The sequence below is a fragment of the Brachionichthys hirsutus genome, chromosome 6 (genome assembly GCF_040956055.1).
Source record: "Brachionichthys hirsutus isolate HB-005 chromosome 6, CSIRO-AGI_Bhir_v1, whole genome shotgun sequence".
Classification (NCBI taxonomy): domain Eukaryota; kingdom Metazoa; phylum Chordata; class Actinopteri; order Lophiiformes; family Brachionichthyidae; genus Brachionichthys; species Brachionichthys hirsutus.
The window spans coordinates 16,127,753-16,147,601 of NC_090902.1; the positions used below are offsets into that span (position 1 = coordinate 16,127,753).

The following is a 19,849-nucleotide window of genomic DNA, read 5'->3' on the forward strand; positions in this document are numbered from 1 at the left end:
CCCGCTGTGCCCCGTGCCGCTGCGCTGGCCTTGGTTTCGTCGGCTGTGTTGGTGACGGTTGCTCCCGGGCCCTGGACTGGTTCTTCTGCGTGTGGCTCTGGGGGGGCCCTGGGGGTCGCTCCCGGGCCCTGGGCTGGTTCTTCTGCGTGTGGCTCTGGGGGGGCCCTGGGGGTCGCTCCCGGGCCCTGGGCTGGTTCTTCTGCGTGTGGCTCTGGTGGGGCCATGGTGGTCGTTCTTGGGTTGCTGTGGCTGCTTGGGGTGATCTGGGGGCTTATGTTGCCGTTGTTGGGTCCGGGATGGCTGCCCCGTTCTTAGGTGGAGGTTTCATGCATGCCAGGTCCACCACTCCAGCACCTATCAAAACTCGATCTGAGAGTTAACTCCGCCCACAGGTCTCTGAGTCAGTGGAGGTTGCTGGTTCAGTGTTTGTGGCTCTCACTATGCTCTCTCTCTTCTTCCTCAGATCTCCTGAGAACTTGGTGATCCAGACTTTCCTCTAGACCAGAGGCTGATGAGAACCTGGTGTATTGGGACAACTTGGCATGGCCTAAGGCAGGTACGAACCCAAACGCAAGGCAGTCGAGCAGAAATACAAAACAGCTTTTATTGGCGTGTTGGACTGGCAGGGGTCACAAACCGGGGAGTCCAGGCAGGCAGACGGACCCCAAGGGGCAGGCAGGGTCGATACACGGGCGGTCGGTCTGAAGGGCTGGAAAGCAGGTAGCATAACTGACAATCTGGCAGGGAGGTGTGGCATGAACCAGGTCTAAATAGGGAGCTGGCTGATTGGAGACGGGAATGAAGTGATTGCAGGAGGACTGTGAGGTGAAGACCGGGAGAGTTAGTGAGGGAATGAAGCAGGCCCGCCTCGAGGCGTGACAGAACTCTTGGTGATGGTTGGATGGAAGGGCTAGAATTAAGGAGCACAAATAAATCCGTTGCACTCTCTCCTCAGAACACTGTGTATTTGTCACTTTTTGTTTGTCCATGTTTTGGGTTTCAATCAGCAGTTTAAGCTTTAAATATTGTCATTATGAATCGAGCCTGGAGCTGGAGAACAACGGCAGAGCGGCGGCGTCTCCTCTGAGTTTACAAAGCATCTCATGAAATGTGTTGGCTTGTTTTCGGTCTATGCATTTAGTTGTTTCCTTCTAAATCAGTTCTAAAAGCATTTGAAGCATCGTTGGTTCAGCTGAAACTAAAAATGAAACTAAAGATTTCCCTGCAGTGTGAAGCTGAGAAATGAGTCAGCTTTGCTTCTGTTTGGTTTAATACGTGTGTCCCTGTGCATTCATAGTACACGTACACGTACACGTACACGGACTCCAAAGCAGCACAGCAAACGAGCCACTGTGAAATACAACAATGCATTGATGCAGCGTAATCATGTCGACTCAACACGATGCAGAATACAAAATATTTAGGAAGTGACTCTGCGTCATTGGGTGGGAGTGAACGTCCAAGTACTTGTGTAGTATCCCTCGCAGTACTCCAATCAGACTCAGCAGAAACAGGGCGAGGAAGGCCACCAAGGTCAGGTAGAAGCCGGGTAACCTGCGGAGGAGAGCCCCCCCCCCCCCGTCAACGAGCCTTTCCGGACGCCGCTGAGAGCAGGCGCCATCGGCTCCACTCACCTGATGTAGCCGCGAACATAGAGAGCAGTCGTCTCATGGAAGAACAAACCACAGCTCCACAGCGCCACCAGGAGGACAGGGAAACACTGCACACAGTTCTGACTGCAAGCACACAGCTGTTAGTGGCGCATCCCGAGAACGACAGACGGACGAGACGCTCCTCAATCCAAATTCAGACGGACGAGACGCTCCTCCACCCAAATTCAGACGGACGAGACGCTCCTCCACCCAAATTCAGACGGACGAGACGCTCCTCCACCCAAATTCAGACGGACGAGACGCTCCTCCACCCAAATTCAGACGGACGAGACGCTCCTCCACCCAAATTCAGACGGACGAGACGCTCCTCCACCCAAATTCAGACGGACGAGACGCTCCTCCACCCAAATTCAGACGGACGAGACGCTCCTCCACCCAAATTCAGACGGACGAGACGCTCCTCCACCCAAATTCAGACGGACGAGACGCTCCTCGACCCGAATTCAGACGGAAGAGACGCTCCTCGACCCAAATTCAGACGGACGAGACGCTCCTCCACCCAAATTCAGACGGACGAGACGCTCCTCCACCCAAATTCAGACGGACGAGACGCTCCTCCACCCAAATTCAGACGGACGAGACGCTCCTCCACCCAAATTCAGACGGACGAGACGCTCCTCCACCCAAATTCAGACGGACGAGACGCTCCTCCACCCAAATTCAGACGGACGAGACGCTCCTCCACCCAAATTCAGACGGACGAGACGCTCCTCCACCCAAATTCAGACGGACGAGACGCTCCTCGATCCAAATTCGGACGGACGAGACGTTCCTTGATCCAAATTCAGACGGACGAGACGCTCCTCGATCCAAATTCGGACGGACGAGACGCTCCTCGACCCAAATTCGGACGGACGAGACGCTCCTCGACCCATTTTCACATATCCTTTGAAGTACTTTCAACAGCCTTTCATTAAGTTCTTGTAGAGTGGAGCCCCAAATGACCACATCATCTACATAACAGCGAACTCCCTCAAGTCCTTCTATTATATTGTCCATTGCACGATGAAAGATCTCCGATGCTGAGATTATTCCCGATGGAATCAAAAACCCGTTCCTCCCAAAAGGAGTGTTGAAGGTGCAGTATTTGGAGCTTTTCTCGTCCCGCTTTATTTGCCAGAATCCTTGAGCTGCATCCAGCTTTGAGAAATATTTGGCTCCTGCCATCTCACTTGCAATCTCCTCACGTTTGATGTTTTGGTTTAAGTCACCAGGGTCCATGCCATGGTTCCATGGTTCCTTGTTTCTGTTGTTTTTGTCCACACCCACCACAGAGTTCACCCACTCTGTTGGCTCCTCCCCTTTTGTTATGACCTGTAACTGACACATTCCCTCCAGTTCCTTTTTGAGGCGGTCTGAAGTGGTGCTGGAACTCTCCTTGGTGCATGAATCACTGGTGCTGCATCCTCTTTCAGCTGGACTTTGTACGTGTATGGTCGACGTCCCAAGCCTGGTACTGCTGTACAATAGAGCCAGCTGTTTGTGTGCCTGGTGAGACGCTGGTGCTGCAGACCCTCCACTAGCTTTAGCTTCTTGGAAGTAGCTCCACTAAGCAGCGACTCACGGCCCTCAGGTACGACGGTGAACAGTACATGATATTCTTTGTTCTTCACCGTCACCTTGAGTCTGCATTGACCTTTGCTTTCAAAGGCTTTTCCATTATAGTCCTTTAGAAGCACTCTTCATGGCTTTTCTTTCATGGCACGAATTTCTGTCGAGCATATCAAGTTGACCTGTGCCCCCGTATCAATCCTTAGTGCTGCTAATGCTCCATTTACTGGGAGTGACACAATCCACGTGTCTTCACTGTCTGGGCATTTGTCATTTTCCTCCCTTTTATTGGAATCTGAGCATCACATGACACCAAACCCACAAAGAAGGTTTCACTCGGTCGGTTTCTTCAACGAGCCGAACTGATTTGGACTTGCTCTTTGATAAGCGCTGCTTGGCAAGGTGATTTTTTCCATTGCATTTTGCACACGTCTTTCCGTGAGCAGGGCACTGCCTGGGCTCATGCTTGCTACCACTGCGCTTGCATGTCACCATGTCTAGGTTTCTGTTCTGTGTCACGTTTCTTTTCATCTTGTTTTTGACGACAGACACATTTGACTCGTTGAACGTCTTCGCGTGCTGCTGGGCTAGCTCTGTAGCATGGCACATTGTCTCCGCCTCCTCTAACGTCAGCTCCGCCTCTCTCAGCAGCCTCTCCCTCGTCCGTTTATCATGAATGTCATACACGACCTGGTCACGGATCATAGAGTCCTTCGGTGTTCCAAACTCGCATGACTGAGCCTTTAGCTTCAAATCCGTGATAAAGCTATCAAAAGTCTCTTCCGGCAGCTGCACACGCGACCGACACACGCATCGCTCATATACAGTGTTCTTCTGCGGTGAACAATGCGCGTCGAACTTTTCAATCACTTTATCTTACTTTTGTTTGTCATCAGCATGTTCAAATTCAAACGTGCTGAAGACTTCTCCGGCTCGGACCAGCTACGGTAAGTAGTAACTTCGGTTCCAATCCCAAAGCGGCAAGGTACAGCTCCAACTGCTGCTTAAAAGATCGACAGTTGCCGTCCACATTAGCCGCAAGTTTCAGTCCCTCCGGTGGCCTCAAGGTCTCCATCTTGAATAAAGATCCTTGCTCGAGTTGGTTTTCACTCCTGGTACCGAGTGTTGTTCATCTTAAATCATCAGGAGACTTCTTAATCAACAAATGAGCTCGCGCTGAAACTTTAATGTCAGCGTCTCTAATAAACAACCCTTGTGCTCCTATCTGTGATCCTGCAGTGCCCCCTACTGGTCACATAGCACATCACCATTACATATCAAGACAATGCACGTATACAATTATTTCTTTATTTGACCTTTTTTTTACCGTTTTACCAACCATAGTATCATTGCAGTAGAGATGGGCGGATGATATAAAGCTCCCACCGGTGCCATCTAGTGGTCAGCTTCTGTTATAGCAGCAGTAAGCTGACATGATTCACACATGCTGTTGGTTCATGTTCCGTCACAGCTGCGTCTTCATTGAAGTGGCCTGAGGGCGAAGCCCCCCCCCCCCCCCCCACGCATTGGGAGGCCGGGGATTCCAACTACAGAGTTTTGGAGGCATAACTGAAGGTTTGTGGGAAGTTCTGATGCAGTTGAGTGGAAACCACCTCATGGTGATCATAATGGCGTCCCTGGATCTGGATCAAGGACCTCTTCCTGATTTTCAGTAACAGAATAGGATGAAGATTCAAGTTCTGGAGGGATTGTTGTTGTGCAACACTTTCCAACAAGCTTTTATTCAGGTTGTTGCATCACGAGGACGTTTTATTAACTGAACCTAAATGAAAGCATGAAACAGTAAAAACAAGGTTAACATGACAGACTCTAATGAGCAGAAACCACGTGGGTTCAATCCTCACGTCATCTTTGTGGGTGAAACAAGCTCAAAGTGTCCCCGAATGAAGGAGAGACACCCAACATGTCTCACAAACAAAGACTTCAATCGCCCTCTTGTTTTAATGTCATTTATATTCAAAACAAACAAAGAGCGTATAAAGATCCAGAAGAGGTTCTGAACGTCCTCACGCCGCGTCGGCAGTAATATTAAGGACTCATTTTAAAACACATTTATTTCACCTTATTTGTCACAGAAACACTCTGGGAATTGTCCATACTTTCATTTACAGAAGAATTCCAGTCCGAGACATTCCTGCTGGAATGAGCGCGTTTGTTCCTCTTGCTGTTCCTGCTCCTGTTTCAGAGGAACGCTTCAGCAGCAAATACTATCGCGTATTCTTTAGGGTTTATACTGGGAACGCCCTCCAGATTCGAATATACACGTCACTTCCGCGTTCCACAGTGACGTTTCGGGACTCTGACACAATGTGTCGATCGAAGCATTTACTCTTGTTTTTTTTAAGACATTGAAACGTTCCTAGAAACTCTGCTAGAAACACAATCCGGATATTTCACAGGGACCATTCTTTTGGTCCGTAAAGAAGGACATGTCCCGGCAGAAGAGGACATCTGGACACCCCAAATATAGCCAAGACGCTCTCTGCGCTTCCGGTTTGACGTTGCTCCGGAAGCACCCGAGCCGTTCCGGGTCAGCTCTCACCTGGACGCTCCGGCATGGACAGCGAGGACGACGCGGAGCAGCTCGTGGACGGTAACGAACTCTCGTTCCTGACTCGGCTTCCGTTGAAACGATGACGCGCCCTTTCTCGCGTTTTGTCATTCTGACGTCAGTTGGCGTCCGCAGGCCCCGCAGCGCCTCGGGCTTTATTTCAGGAAGTGAGCCGCTTGAACCGCCAGTGGAGGCGGCCTGGGGGTTACCGCTTTGCCGCTGGAATGTGGACTCAGATTAAAAGCTCTGATTTGTGGCATGTTGTGTCTGCGTCGTTTGTCTCCTGGGACATTTGGATGGAGAATCCTCTCGCTGGAATGTATGGAGAAAAAAAGACATTCAGTAATTTGTGGATAAAAAAACAAACTCAAACTGGACTGGCTTAAGAGTCCTCACAGGGGACCCTGGACAGACTGGCTTAAGAGTCCTCACAGGGGACCCTGGACAGACTGGCTTAAGAGTCCTCACAGGGGACAGAGACTCGTTCTGTTCATCGTTAGCCTCGCCGAAGGGGAGGCGAGGGTATTGCAATTGGGTGCGTTTGTTTGTCTGTCTGTCTGTTTGTTTGTCTGTCCACGCATATAACTCAAAAACTAGTAACCCAATCGACTTGAAATTTTTACACAAGCAAGGTTCTGTCCGTGGCTCGGTCCTCCCCGAGAATGGCATTAATCCGGATCCGGATCCAGATTCTAGAATGTTCTAAAGGATTCTTTAACATTGTGAGATAGGGCACTTTTTGACATTTTTCTTAATTTCTTCAAAACGCATGGCGGTATGGATCTGAAAAAAATCACACATAAGTACTCCTTAAAGGTCTATGAATATGACTAATTTCGGCCGGATCCGGATCACAATCCGGATCTGAGAGCTAATTTTCTTTCTAAAATCTGCATTTTTCAGGATCCTGACCTCAATTTTGGAGCTAGAGACTTCAAATCTGGTGTGAGCACTCATAGTTCATTCTAGTTTCATATATGTTACAGTTGTAGTTGTATCATTTCCCATTCTGGAGCAGCAAGCTAGAGCAGGTTTGGCCCCTCTGATCCGGAAGCCCTGTTTACTGTCTCACAAGATCCAATAGTCTATTGGAGGCGGGGTCTGCAGTCTAACCCTAACCCCAGTCGGGCTGCACGATGTGGCCTAAAAGCAACATCACTATAAAAATGTTAAATTCAACACAAAACAAGAGACTTCCGGATCAGAGGGGCCAAACCTGCTCTAGCTTGCTGCTCCGGAACGTACTACAAGACTCTTTCTGGACTCTTTTTCCCATCATGCCATTTGTTTCCCTCCCTCTTAAAGTGGCAGTTTACAGCACAGGCACAATTCCAGATGTAAAAATAATTCTAGAATCTGGATCCAGATCCGGATCAACGGACAGAACCTTGCTTGTGTAAAAATTTCAAGTCGATTGGGTTACTAGTTTTTGAATTATGCGCGCGGACAGACAGACGGACAGACAGACAGACAAACGCACCCAATTGCAATACCCTCTCCTCCCCTTCGGCGAGGGTAATGACACGAGTACAATGATGGAAGCAGACCGTTCTGTTGGATTGACCCCCCTTAAAGGGGGGGGGGGGTCGTGAGTTAAGTTCAGTGAAGCTCTTATTTCAAGGCGGCTGCTGCTGAGGAGACGTGGACATGCAGCATTGGAGGCATTCTGTGCTGTTAGCTGTTAGCACGTAGCAGTTTCTCTCTGAGCGCTCAGACTCCCTGCTCTTAGCTGTTAGCACGTAGCAGTTTCTCTGAGATCTCTGATTGGTTTGTCTTCAGGCCCGCTAGATGAAGAGGACCAGCCGCATGGGTTCTGCACCGTCACCTACTCCTCCAGTGATCGTTTCGAAGGACACTTCACCCACGGAGAGAAACATGGAAAGGGAAAGTTCTTCTTCTTGGATGGGAGGTACGGGAACCCTGGATTCATCTTTCTGACGCCGTTGCTATCTTGAGCTGATTGAATTGCTGAATGAACATGGCTTTATTACTCCCCCGAAGTACACTGGAGGGCTTCTATGTAGACGATGCTCTGCAAGGTCAGGGGGTGTACACTCATGAAGACGGCGCCATCCTCCATGGGACGTATGTGGACGGTGAACTCAACGGGCCGGCTCAGGAGTTTGATGCAGAGGGTCGCCTGGCGTTCAAGGGCCAGTACAAAGACAGTAGCCGCTGCGGGGACTGCTGGGTCTACTACCCCGTGAGTCAGCTCAGTGCTCACTAGCATGTTCATGTAGCATGTGGTCAACGTGCTGAATGGTCTTAAAATAAGAGCAATACAAAGAAAACCACAACATAACACGTCAATGTCAAGTCAGGAGGTAAAGCTCAGCTGGAGTTAAAAGCCAGTAAGACGAGCCTCGTCTTCAGCAGTGATGTAGACACTTCTAGGGACTGCAGATCCAACACGACTGGGCAAAAATCTGAACAGCAGGCAAAGTATAAAAGAAATACACAAATCCTGATGGAAGCCGACTGGAAGCCGGAGGACGAAGGCCGGTATCGGCCTCGCGACCGCTCCTTCTGGGTCCAGTTCTAGTGAGGTCTTGCCTGGTCTGAACAACAACAGTCCAGTTTAGAGGTCATGAAAGCATGAAGAACTCCAGACGTGGGGCAAAGATCCGCTTTGAATTTTGTCAAATACTTCGTTGATAAAAAAAACTAGTTTCTACAATGTAATTGGTGTTTGTCCATTTTCATGTTGCGGTCCAAAATCCGGCTGCGATTTGTCGCCATCAGGAACATGCAACAGCTCAAACCCTGAAAATGGCATATTTGACCGTTAACCTGAAGGCAGCTCATCATTTCTGACTTGCGGGTCACGGGTCTGCTGGAGCCGGGGGTGGGACACACCCCAGAAGAGACTCAGGCTCATCGCAGGGCCAAGGGCAGCATGTGGGATGAAAACAGAATGTGGCCTTCAACAGAGCTCTGTGGCACTCCGCAGCCGATTAGGGCTACACAGAGACCATGGGGCACCCTTCAAAAAGTTCCATCCGTAACCCTTCAAGTGGACAAAAACGTCCACATCATTTAGCCGTTTCTAAATGTCGCTATTTGTAGTTCCTCTTCTCCGAGTCTTTGAGGTGGTCTCAAACATTAAACTTGACATTAGCGTTAGCGTATTTTAGCATGGTGCTAAGCGTTCTTGTTAAAGCTTTGTCAAAGTTGGTACGGTGCCTTTCATCGTGTCGTTTTGCTCATATGTAGAAGTCAATGGATGACATGGTGTCTGTTCGCTGTGTGTGTTGTGTGTGTTGGTGCATACTGAGGCGTGTCTAGGATGGAGGTTGTGTGTTTGGGCAGGCGAATGAAGACGGCGAGATGACCGGTGAATGCCTAGCATACATCTATCCCGACGGGCAGACGGCTTTCTACGGAAGCTTTGTGGATGGGGACCTCATCCAAGCTCGACTCGCCACCGCGACCACCAACCAGAGTGGAAGGCTCCACTTCGAAGTCACACCCAATAGTAAGTGCAGACTCCACCCACAGAATGGGGGGTAGTGAGCACACCTTTGTGCTAAGGGATGCATTTACCGCAGGGCTCTGGGTAGAGGTGCATGGATCGGTCACCCCTAAGGTGTCCCGTGTCCCGCTGAGGGATAGACTTTAGGAGTCCACACTGAGAGGAACATTAGCTATACTGTAGAGTGGCCTGTCACCTGCCGAGGTGTTGGTGAACACACACACACACACACACAGCGTCTCGCGTGAATCCATATGTTCCGAACAATGTTTTGTAATGTCTGAGCGAAGTAAAAAACTAAATGCTCTTGATCGTATTCTGCATTCAGGGTGAAGGCAGCAGATCAATATACAGCAGATCAGTATACAGCAGATCAATATACAGCAGATCGGTCATCATCGGCGGTCTCTTGTAGTCGAGCATCACTGTCCTCCTTCTTGGTCCTTGTGGGTCTGGTGGGCACATAGGCCTATCCTGGACCCAGTTATTCTGGTGCAGTGTGGACAGGGGAACGTAGTGGTGGTGGGTTTGGGTTGGACCTGTTTGGTGGTTGCTCTCTCTTTTCTGAGTCTGCGCTTCTCTTGCTCAGCATGGCGGAGGTCATCGTTGTCCTGTGCAGCACCTTCACAAACAAGGTTTCTCCAGGTCGTCCTGACTGTTGCCGTGTCATCCCAAGATTTAAGGTCGATGTGGCACTTCTTCATGTTTGTCTTGATGTTATCCTTACACCTCTTTTTTTGGCCTCCCGGGGCCCGTTTACCTTCAACGAGCTGAGAATGGAGGACTTGTTTTGGGAGGCGAGAGTCAGGCATGCGGATAACATGGCCAGTCCAGAATTTTCGGAGGCACCTCTGATGGTACGTCTCAAGTGCCTTTAAGTGCCTGCTGTACGTAGTCCTGGCTTCTGATCCATACAGGAGGGTGGGAAGTACCACGGCTTCATAGACCAAGATCTGGTCTTTGCTTGGAGGTTGCGGTTCTCAAAGACTCTCTTTCTTAGCTTTGACAAAGCTCCACTGGCACAACTGAGGCGATGGTGTACCTCGTCATCAATGACAGCCTTTGAAGATAAAAGGCTCCCAAGGTATGGGAAGTGGTCCACATGTTCCAGTCTGATGTTGTCAATGGAGATGTTTGGGGGTAGGACAGGCATACTGCTGTCTGGTTGTGGTTGGTGGAGAATTTGTGTCTTTTTTATGTTGATGGCTAGACCAAGCTGTTTGTATGCCTTCGCAAAGGCAGATAGCATGCACTGTAGGTCCTCTTCTGAGGGGGCAACGAGGGCGTTGTCATCCGCATACTGCGGCTCCATGATGAACGTGGTGTTGGTTCGACCTTTAGCCCTGAATCGGTTGATGTTGAGGAGTTGACCGTCGGTTCTATACATAATTTCGACTCCCCGTGGCAGATGCTTGCTTATGTTATGGAGTATAGCAGCAACAAAGATGGAGAATAATGATGGAGCGATGACACAGCCCTGTTTGACTCCAGTGTCAACCCGGAAGGGTTCCGATTCGTCTCCACCGCCACAGAGTACCGTGGCTGACATATTGTCGTGCAGCAGTCTCAGTACCCGGATGTATTTGTCAGGGCAGCCAATCTTTGCCAGAACCAGCCAAAGGGCCTGATGGTTTACCGAGTCAAAGGCTTTGATGAGTGTCCAGGATGTCAAATGGATGGGTTCCCTTTGGGAGGACGCCTGCGCGTGACGTCTTTTAGCGTGGGGAGACTGATGCGCCTGCCGCCACCACACGGTCCTTGGCAGAAAGTGGCCTAGATCCAATGGCATGGAATCCATGACGACTGGAGACCACCCTCTGTTGCAGCCTTCATCCGCCTTCGGTGCCGTTGTGATTCACAGTATCATCCTCCGCCACTTCCGCCGTTGAGGTCTTTGGATCGCACTTTGTCTGGAACCTCCCCCTCGACCTTACCGACTTGGGTGACCCTACCAGGAGCTAAAGCTCCCGACGGCATCGCTCTTAGGTTCATTGGAACGCGCAAGGTTCTCCACCATGACAAGGTGGCGATCATGGAGAACAGCAGATCAGTATACGGCAGATCAGTATACGGCAGATCAGTATACGGCAGATCAGTATACGGCAGATCAGTATACGGCAGATCAGTATACGGCAGATCAGTATACGGCAGATCAGTATACGGCAGATCAGTATACGGCAGATCAGTATACGGCAGATCAGTATACGGCAGATCAGTATACGGCAGATCAATATACGGCAGATCAGTATACGGCAGATCAGTATACAGCAGATCAGTATACAGTAGTCCCTCATTTTCCGCGGGGGTTACGTTCTAAAAATAACCCGCTATAAGTGAAATCCGCAATGTATATATTTTTTCAATTATTATACATGTACATAAATGTTTTAAGGCTGTTAAACCCCTCACCACACACTTTATACACGTTTAACAGTCAGGCATTAATCTAAATAGATTGTTTCAGTATTATAGAATGAAACCAAAGATCAAAACCTTTTCAGAACTAAACATTTGTTGGAGAAATAAAAATATATAGTACGTACAGTAAACGTTTTCCTGTTAATAATGTTAAGGCGTGCAGGTCGAGGAAAGAGCCGCTTGGAGTGCAGAAGAACAAATATTCTACTCGTGCTGTCTTTAGCCTCTCATGCTGCTTTATTGGATGGCTTAGCACAGCGGAACGGCAGCGGCTACATGTAGCAACAGGAAGAAACAAAACCCAAAAGGGACGTGACGTTTATGCTCCTACAAAATAAAGGCCTCTTTTTACGCAGAGAAGAAGAGCGCTATAAAACAAACGCTTAACAAATAAACATGATAGCTTTGAGAAATAACGAATTTAATTTTAACAATCAACCTACGAGGTTGAACACATGAGAAGTTATTAATAGCAACTCGTGCGTATTTCACAGTTCCTCTGACCGCGCCTTCGTCCTTGCGCCGATTCAAGACGTGTTCAAGTGCAAAAAAAAAATGAACCGCATTATATCGAGGGACTACTGTATACATAAGAGAGATTGAGACAGAGAATCAAGCAAACAGTGCCAAACAGCAACAGCAGCACAGCAGGGCAGGCACAGAGCGTCCCCAGTGGGACAGGCACTCAGAGCGTCCCCAGTGGGACAGGCACTCAGAGCGTCCCCAGTGGGGCAGGCTCAGAGCGTCCCCAGCGGGACAGGCACTCAGAGCGTCACCAGCGGGGCAGGCTCAGAGCGTCCCCAGCGGGACCGGCACAGAGAGTCCCAGATCGCTACGAGGGAACGGCTGCTTTCACAGCTCGGGGGAAGAAGCTGTTCCTGAGCCTCGCTGTGCTGCTTCTTATTGTCCTGAACTGCTTCCCTGATGGGGGCGGGACAAACAGTTTGTGGCCCGGGTGGGTGGGGTCTGGGGGCGGGACAAACAGTCTGTGGCCCGGGTGGGTGGGGTCTGTGGCGATGCGTCTGGCCCTCCTCTGGACTCTGGAGGTGTAAACAGAGTCCAAATCAGGCAGACGGTGACCCACAATCCCCTGAGCTGTCCTCACCACCCGGGATAGGTCCTTCCTGTCCTGCGCCGTGCAGCTGCCGTCCCACACGGTCGCACTGAGACACAGGATGCTCTCTATCGTGGCCCGGTAGAAGTCTTCAAGCAGCACAGAGGAGAGTCCAGCCCGCTTCAGCTTCCTGAGGAAGAAGAGCCGTTGCTGGGCCTTCTTCACCAGGTGTCTGGTGTTGAGTGTCCAGGAGAGGTCAGAGGAGATGTGGAACAGCCACACTTGGTTGCTGCAGGTTAATGGGGGTGAAACTATCCAAGTAACTATCAAGAGTAACAGTCGTATCTCTGCTTCCATCACTCAGGGAGGGGTCAATGCCACACGAAGGCAGACGCTGATGAATGACGTCCCTAATAGATTCGATTTTGGTGCTGAAGAAGTTCATGAAATCTTCACTACTGAGACCTGTCGGAACAGAAGGGTCAACAGAGCTGGAGCTTTGTGTTAGCCTAGCTACGGTGTCAGAGAGAAACCTTGGATTAGATTTGTTCTCTTCTATTAGAGATGAGTAATATGCTGCTCTAGCTTTGTGTTAGCCTAGCTACGGTGTTAGAGAGAAACCTTGGATTAGATTTGTTCTCTTCTATTAGAGATGAGTAATATGCTGCTCTAGCTTTGTGTTAGCCTAGCTACGGTGTCAGAGAGAAACCTTGGATTAGATTTGTTCTCTTCTATTAGAGATGAGTAATATGCTGCTCTAGCTTTGTGTTAGCCTAGCTACGGTGTCAAAGAGAAACCTTGGATTAGATTTGTTCTCTTCTATTAGATGAGTAATATGCTGCTCTAGCTTTGTGTTAGCCTAGCTACGGTGTCAGAGAGAAACCTTGGATTAGATTTGTTCTCTTCTATTAGAGATGAGTAATATGCTGCTCTAGCTTTGTGTTAGCCTAGCTACGGTGTCAGAGAGAAACCTTGGATTAGATTTGTTCTCTTCTATTAGATGAGTAATATGCTGCTCTAGCTTTGTGTTAGCCTAGCTACGGTGTTAGAGAGAAACCTTGGATTAGATTTGTTCTCTTCTATTAGAGATGAGTAATATGCTGCTCTAGCTTTGTGTTAGCCTAGCTACGGTGTCAGAGAGAAACCTTGGATTAGATTTGTTCTCTTCTATTAGATGAGTAATATGCTGCTCTAGCTTTGTGTTAGCCTAGCTACGGTGTCAAAGAGAAACCTTGGATTAGATTTGTTCTCTTCTATTAGAGGTGAGTAATATGCTGCTCTAGCTTTGTGTTAGCCTAGCTACGGTGTCAGAGAGAAACCTTGGATTAGATTTGTTCTCTTCTATTAGAGATGAGTAATATGCTGCTCTAGCTTTGTGTTAGCCTAGCTACGGTGTTAGAGAGAAACCTTGGATTAGATTTGTTCTCTTCTATTAGAGATGAGTAATATGCTGCTCTAGCTTTGTGTTAGCCTAGCTACGGTGTCAGAGAGAAACCTTGGATTAGATTTGTTCTCTTCTATTAGAGATGAGTAATATCCTTTCTGCACACGGCACCTGTAGTCAGTGTACACAAAGTACCCCCCGGTCCAGACCCTGGGTTCCGGTCTGGACCCCAGTTATACTTCCACGTTGGTAGCAGCAGCTCCAATAATGTAACGGCCACTCTTTGCAGGTCCGTTGTACCGTTGTGACAACGCCACCTCCGCCCGCATCGTCACCCACGCGCTGCTTCCTGACCCCTATGAGAGCCACAGGTGAGCCCACGTTGTGCTGGACGTGCTGCTTGCCTGATAAACGAGACGCTCTTCATTCCGGCGCCCTGTCCTCTGTCCCAGGGTGTTTGTTGCTGACTCCACGGTGGAGGGAGCCGGACAGGGACTGTTTGCCAAGGTGGATGTTGGCGCCGACGCCGTGGTGGCCTTTTACAACGGCGTTCGCATCACGCACTCTGAGGTCGGCTTCTTCTGCTAAGTGTATAGCCCCAGCAGCGCAGGAGTCGATCAATATTATGTGGATTGAGATGATTGGAGGAAAAAGATCAATGACCCTCCCCGTCAGACGAGTTCTTTCTCTCCTGGGGGGGGGGCCTCCCAAACAAGCACCCTAACGATAAAGAAAAGAACTCGATTCGCTTGAATGAATGTTTGGAGCCTCATTACGACATATTTAAGTGTTTCTGCTGGACTGATCTGTCCCCCCATGAATCCTTGGACCTTTCAGGTGGACAGCAGAGACTGGGCACTGAACGGAAACACAATCTCCCTGGACGAGGACACAGTGATCGATGTCCCGCAGCCATTCGACCAGACGGAGAACTACTGCGCCTCTCTGGGTCACAAGGCGAACCACTCCTTCACCCCGAACTGCAAATACGACCCGTGAGGACATATCTTAACTCATTCAATGCCAATAACAGCGAAAGACGTTTGTTACGGTCTTGTCCACGTCCTCATTGACTATCAGACCTCTCCTGTCCTGTAACGAGTACCTCCAGCCCTGTTGGGGGCAGCGTTGCTGCTTTTGGGTGGGTGATTGTGTAACGGTGCACTAAAGTCTCATTTCGGTTCGGTTCATTTTCGGTACCAAAAAAAGACGGAAAGAAATTACTTAAAATGCTTTCATTTCAAAAATAAAAATATATGTATAAATAACAGCGGCCCATTTGGGTGATGTTTCAAATACATGTAAACTATTGTACTGTAACAATTAAAACATCTTAATACAATTATAAATAAGTAAACTTTGAACACTGAATGTTCTGAATGTAACTAATGAAGCTGGAGAGACGAGCGTCTCCACATTTCCTGTTGACGCACAACTTTGTATTTGTCCACTGTCCTCGTCGGTGGTGCCTTTAACACGCCGATCTCTGAGAGTCTGCCTGGTAGCCGAGGTAAAGCGTGGACATCGGTATCCAAAACATGGGCTGGACGGCAAACATTACACGCAGGGAATGGACTATTCTATGGACATTTGAAAACACACACAGACATGATTTGTTCGAGCTGTAAGAAAGAAAATTCATATTTTTGGTTAAATGTTTGCTTCATTTGTTATTACAACATGGAGAGAACATACAAACTCCGCACAGATTCGAGTCCGGTAGCTTCTTTCTGTGACGGGACAGTACTAACCGCTACGCCAGAGGTAGTGGTTAGCTGTTTTAGTTGCTTGTAATAACTATTAAACAATTATTACACAAATATCTACTTGCCATAACACATTTGTTGAAGTTGTGTTCTCAATATTTGCATCGGTCCTTCGCGTTCACGTTTTTTTCTTTAAAACAAATGTCCAGTTCTTGTCTTTAATCCAGGGTTCTTGTCTTTTAATCCAGGGTTCTTGTCTTTTAAACCAGGGTTCTTGTCCTTTAATCCAGAGTTCTTGTCTTTTAATCCAGAGTTCTTGTCTTTTAATCCAGAGTTCTTGTCTTTTAATCCAGGGTTCTTGTCTTTTAATCCAGGGTTCTTGTCTTTTAATCCAGGGTTCTTGTCTTTTCATCCAGGGTTCTTGTCTTTTAATCCAGGGTTCTTGTCTTTTAAACCAGGTTTCTTGTCCTTTAATCCAGAGTTATTGTCTTTTAATCCAGAGTTCTTGTCTTTTAATCCAGGGTTCTTGTCTTTTAATCCAGGGTTCTTGTCTTTTAATCCAGGGTTCTTGTCTTTTAATCCAGGGTTCTTGTCTTTTAATCCAGAGTTCTTGTCTTTTAATCCAGAGTTCTTGTCTTTTATTCCAGGGTTCTTGTCTTTTAATCCAGGGTTCTTGTTTTTTAATCCAGGGTTCTTGTCTTTTAATCCAGGGTTCTTGTCTTTTAATCCAGGGTTCTTGTCTTTTAATCCAGAGTTCTTGTCTTTTAATCCAGAGTTCTTGTCTTTTATTCCAGGGTTCTTGTCTTTAATCCAGGGTTCTTGTTTTTTAATCCAGGGTTCTTGTCTTTTATTCCAGGGTTCTTGTGTTTTAATCCAGAGTTCTTGTCTTTTAATCCAGGGTTCTTGTCTTTTAATCCAGGGTTCTTGTCTTTTAATCCAGGGTTCTTGTCTTTTAATCCAGGGTTCTTGTCTTTTAATCCAGGGTTCTTGTCTTTTAATCCAGGGTTCTTGTCTTTTATTCCAGGGTTCTTGTCTTTTAATCCAGGGTTCTTGTCTTTTAATCCAGGTTTCTTGTCCTTTAATCCAGAGTTATTGTCTTTTAATCCAGAGTTCTTGTCTTTTAATCCAGAGTTCTTGTCTTTTAATCCAGGGTTCTTGTCTTTTAATCCAGGGTTCTTGTCTTTTCATCCAGGGTTCTTGTCTTTTCATCCAGGGTTCTTGTCTTTTAAACCAGGGTTCTTGTCCTTTAATCCAGAGTTATTGTCTTTTAATCCAGAGTTCTTGTCTTTTAATCCAGAGTTCTTGTCTTTTAATCCAGGGTTCTTGTCTTTTAATCCAGGGTTCTTGTCTTTTAATCCAGAGTTCTTGTCTTTTAATCCAGAGTTCTTGTCTTTTATTCCAGGGTTCTTGTCTTTTAATCCAGGGTTCTTGTCTTTTAATCCAGGGTTCTTGTCTTTTAATCCAGGGTTCTTGTCTTTTACTCCAGGGTTCTTGTCTTTTAATCCAGGGTTCTTGTCTTTTATTCCAGGGTTCTTGTCTTTTAATCCAGGGTTCTTGTCTTTTAATCCAGGGTTCTTGTCTTTTAAACCAGGTTTCTTGTCCTTTAATCCAGAGTTATTGTCTTTTAATCCAGAGTTCTTGTCTTTTAATCCAGGGTTCTTGTCTTTTCATCCAGGGTTCTTGTCTTTTCATCCAGGGTTCTTGTCTTTTAAACCAGGGTTCTTGTCCTTTAATCCAGAGTTATTGTCTTTTAATCCAGAGTTCTTGTCTTTTAATCCAGAGTTCTTGTCTTTTAATCCAGGGTTCTTGTCTTTTAATCCAGGGTTCTTGTCTTTTAATCCAGGGTTCTTGTCTTTTAATCCAGAGTTCTTGTCTTTTAATCCAGAGTTCTTGTCTTTTATTCCAGGGTTCTTGTCTTTTAAACCAGGTTTCTTGTCCTTTAATCCAGAGTTATTGTCTTTTAATCCAGAGTTATTGTCTTTTAATCCAGAGTTCTTGTCTTTTAATCCAGGGTTCTTGTCTTTTAATCCAGGGTTCTTGTCTTTTAATCCAGGGTTCTTGTCTTTTAATCCAGGGTTCTTGTCTTTTAATCCAGGGTTCTTGTCCTTTAATCCAGGGTTCTTGTCTTTTAATCCAGGGTTCTTGTCTTTTAATCCAGGGTTCTTGTCCTTTAATCCAGGGTTCTTGTCTTTCCCCTTTACAAAGAAACTCTTCAAGGACGTTTGTTTTTGACTCATTTTCGAGACTTTCCAGCCGTCGTGTTTTTTTAGTAACGCATGACCAAGAAGAAGATTCAGGCGATTGTTACGTTGGAGAAAAGCCAGTCGGACTCTAATAATCAATACAATGGATATGCTATAAATTATTGATGCTTTCTGTGCGGCCCGGTAACAAATGTCTCACGGCCGGGTACTGGAGGGGACCCAGGGTTTAGAACATATTCTGTGGTAGCGGAACCGATCACTCAGTGAGGTTGTTGTGAAGGAACCGCTGGAGGGGTCCAGGGAACCTTTTGTTGCTCTTCACAATCAGGATAGATTTTATTGTCGGTGAAAGAGATTCGTATTCCGTTACGTTGAGGTGATCTCGCTGCTGTCTGAGCGTTTATCGTTTGCGGTTCTTCGCAGGTTTGTCCATCCTCGATTTGGGCCGATCAAGTGCATCCGCACCCTGACGGCGGTGCAGAGCGGCGGCGAGCTAATGGTTGCTTACGGTTACGACCATGAGCCAATGGGGGACAATGGCCCCGAGGCCCCTGACTGGTACAAGCAGGAGCTGCTGGAGTTCCAACGGAGACGACCGTCTCCCAGTGGACAATGAGGACACAGGGACGATGACGCCTGATCTGTCCTCCGGCTGCAACACGTTGATATTTGGTGTCCCTTAAATGGCATCCAAATGGAAATCAGAGGAATTCCGTATAAATGAAGAGCCAAACAACGCGTTCACCATCATCTTCATCAGCGGAGGAAGACGATGTGCTGATGCATGTCCTCGGTGTTCCTGCTGGAACAGCTGCTAGGACCGAATGCTCTTTCATCTCATTTACGAAAACATGAGTTTATGAACGTCTCAACAGAAAGTTGTAGCAGATTGAACAAAGCAAACAGAATAAAATCATGTTCAATCGCTGACCGTCGTTTGATCTATGCTTTAGAAACGGAACATCTAAACCTCTGCAGCAGCTTAACGGGACACCTGACGACGCTGAGCTGCCTTGCTCACGGGCTGCCGGATCTGGTTCCGAGTTTTCAACCTTCACGAAACTGAACTTTTGCTTTTTAAATTTGGTTCGTGAGACAGACACCATCTCTATGTTCAAGAGTAGACTAAAGACTTTCCTTTTTAACAAAGCTTATAACTAATCAATGCAGTAATCAGTATAATCAATCTGCTGTCATTAGGCAGCACTGGTGGCTTAACATCATGACACACTGAGCTCCTCCCCCTTTATCTGGTTATTCATGTTATAAATATATGTCAGTAATCTCTCTCTCTTCCTGTAGTCTTGTTCTCTCTCTCCCGCTGTTTGTCCCTCTCTCTGTCTGTCTGCAGGTCCTTCTGTCCGTGGTGCTGCAGAACCTGGACCTGTGTCCCTCAACACTGATGTCCACATCGCTAGCATTAGCATTTATAGCTTTATATCGCTAGCATTAGCATTTATAGCTTTATATCGCTAGCATTAGCATTTATAGCTTTATATCGCTAGCATTAGCATTTATAGCTTTATATAGCAGCTCTTTAGTCTCTCTCTCTCTCTCTCTCTCTCTCTCTCTCTCTCTCTACCCAGTCGGTCAGACAGATGGCCGTCCACCATGAGCCTAGGTTCTGTCCAAGGTTTCTGGCCGTTAAAGGGAAGTTTTTCCTTGCCTCCGTTGCTCTTGTGGGTCAAGTTGGGTTCTGTGTTTCCCTGCTAATCCTGTAAAGTGCCTTGAGATGACTTTATGTTGTGATCTGGAGCTATATAAATAAAACTGAATTGAATTGAATTAATCTTACAGTAAAATGTTTTATTCAAT

The 19,849-nt window shown here is 47.4% G+C and overlaps 1 protein-coding gene across 1 annotated transcript; it reads left to right on the forward strand.

The window, feature by feature from the left end:
- Positions 1–5,671: 5,671 nt before the first annotated feature.
- On the forward strand, positions 5,672–19,804 carry setd7 (SET domain containing 7, histone lysine methyltransferase). The gene is made up of 8 exons (XM_068740343.1): positions 5,672–5,838; positions 7,576–7,705; positions 7,798–7,999; positions 9,082–9,271; positions 14,414–14,495; positions 14,577–14,694; positions 14,962–15,119; positions 18,458–19,804. Exons 1-8 carry the CDS (start codon positions 5,802–5,804, stop codon positions 18,648–18,650), a joined length of 1,110 nt encoding a protein of 369 aa, XP_068596444.1. The 5' UTR covers positions 5,672–5,801; the 3' UTR covers positions 18,651–19,804.
- Positions 19,805–19,849: the final 45 nt, after the last annotated feature.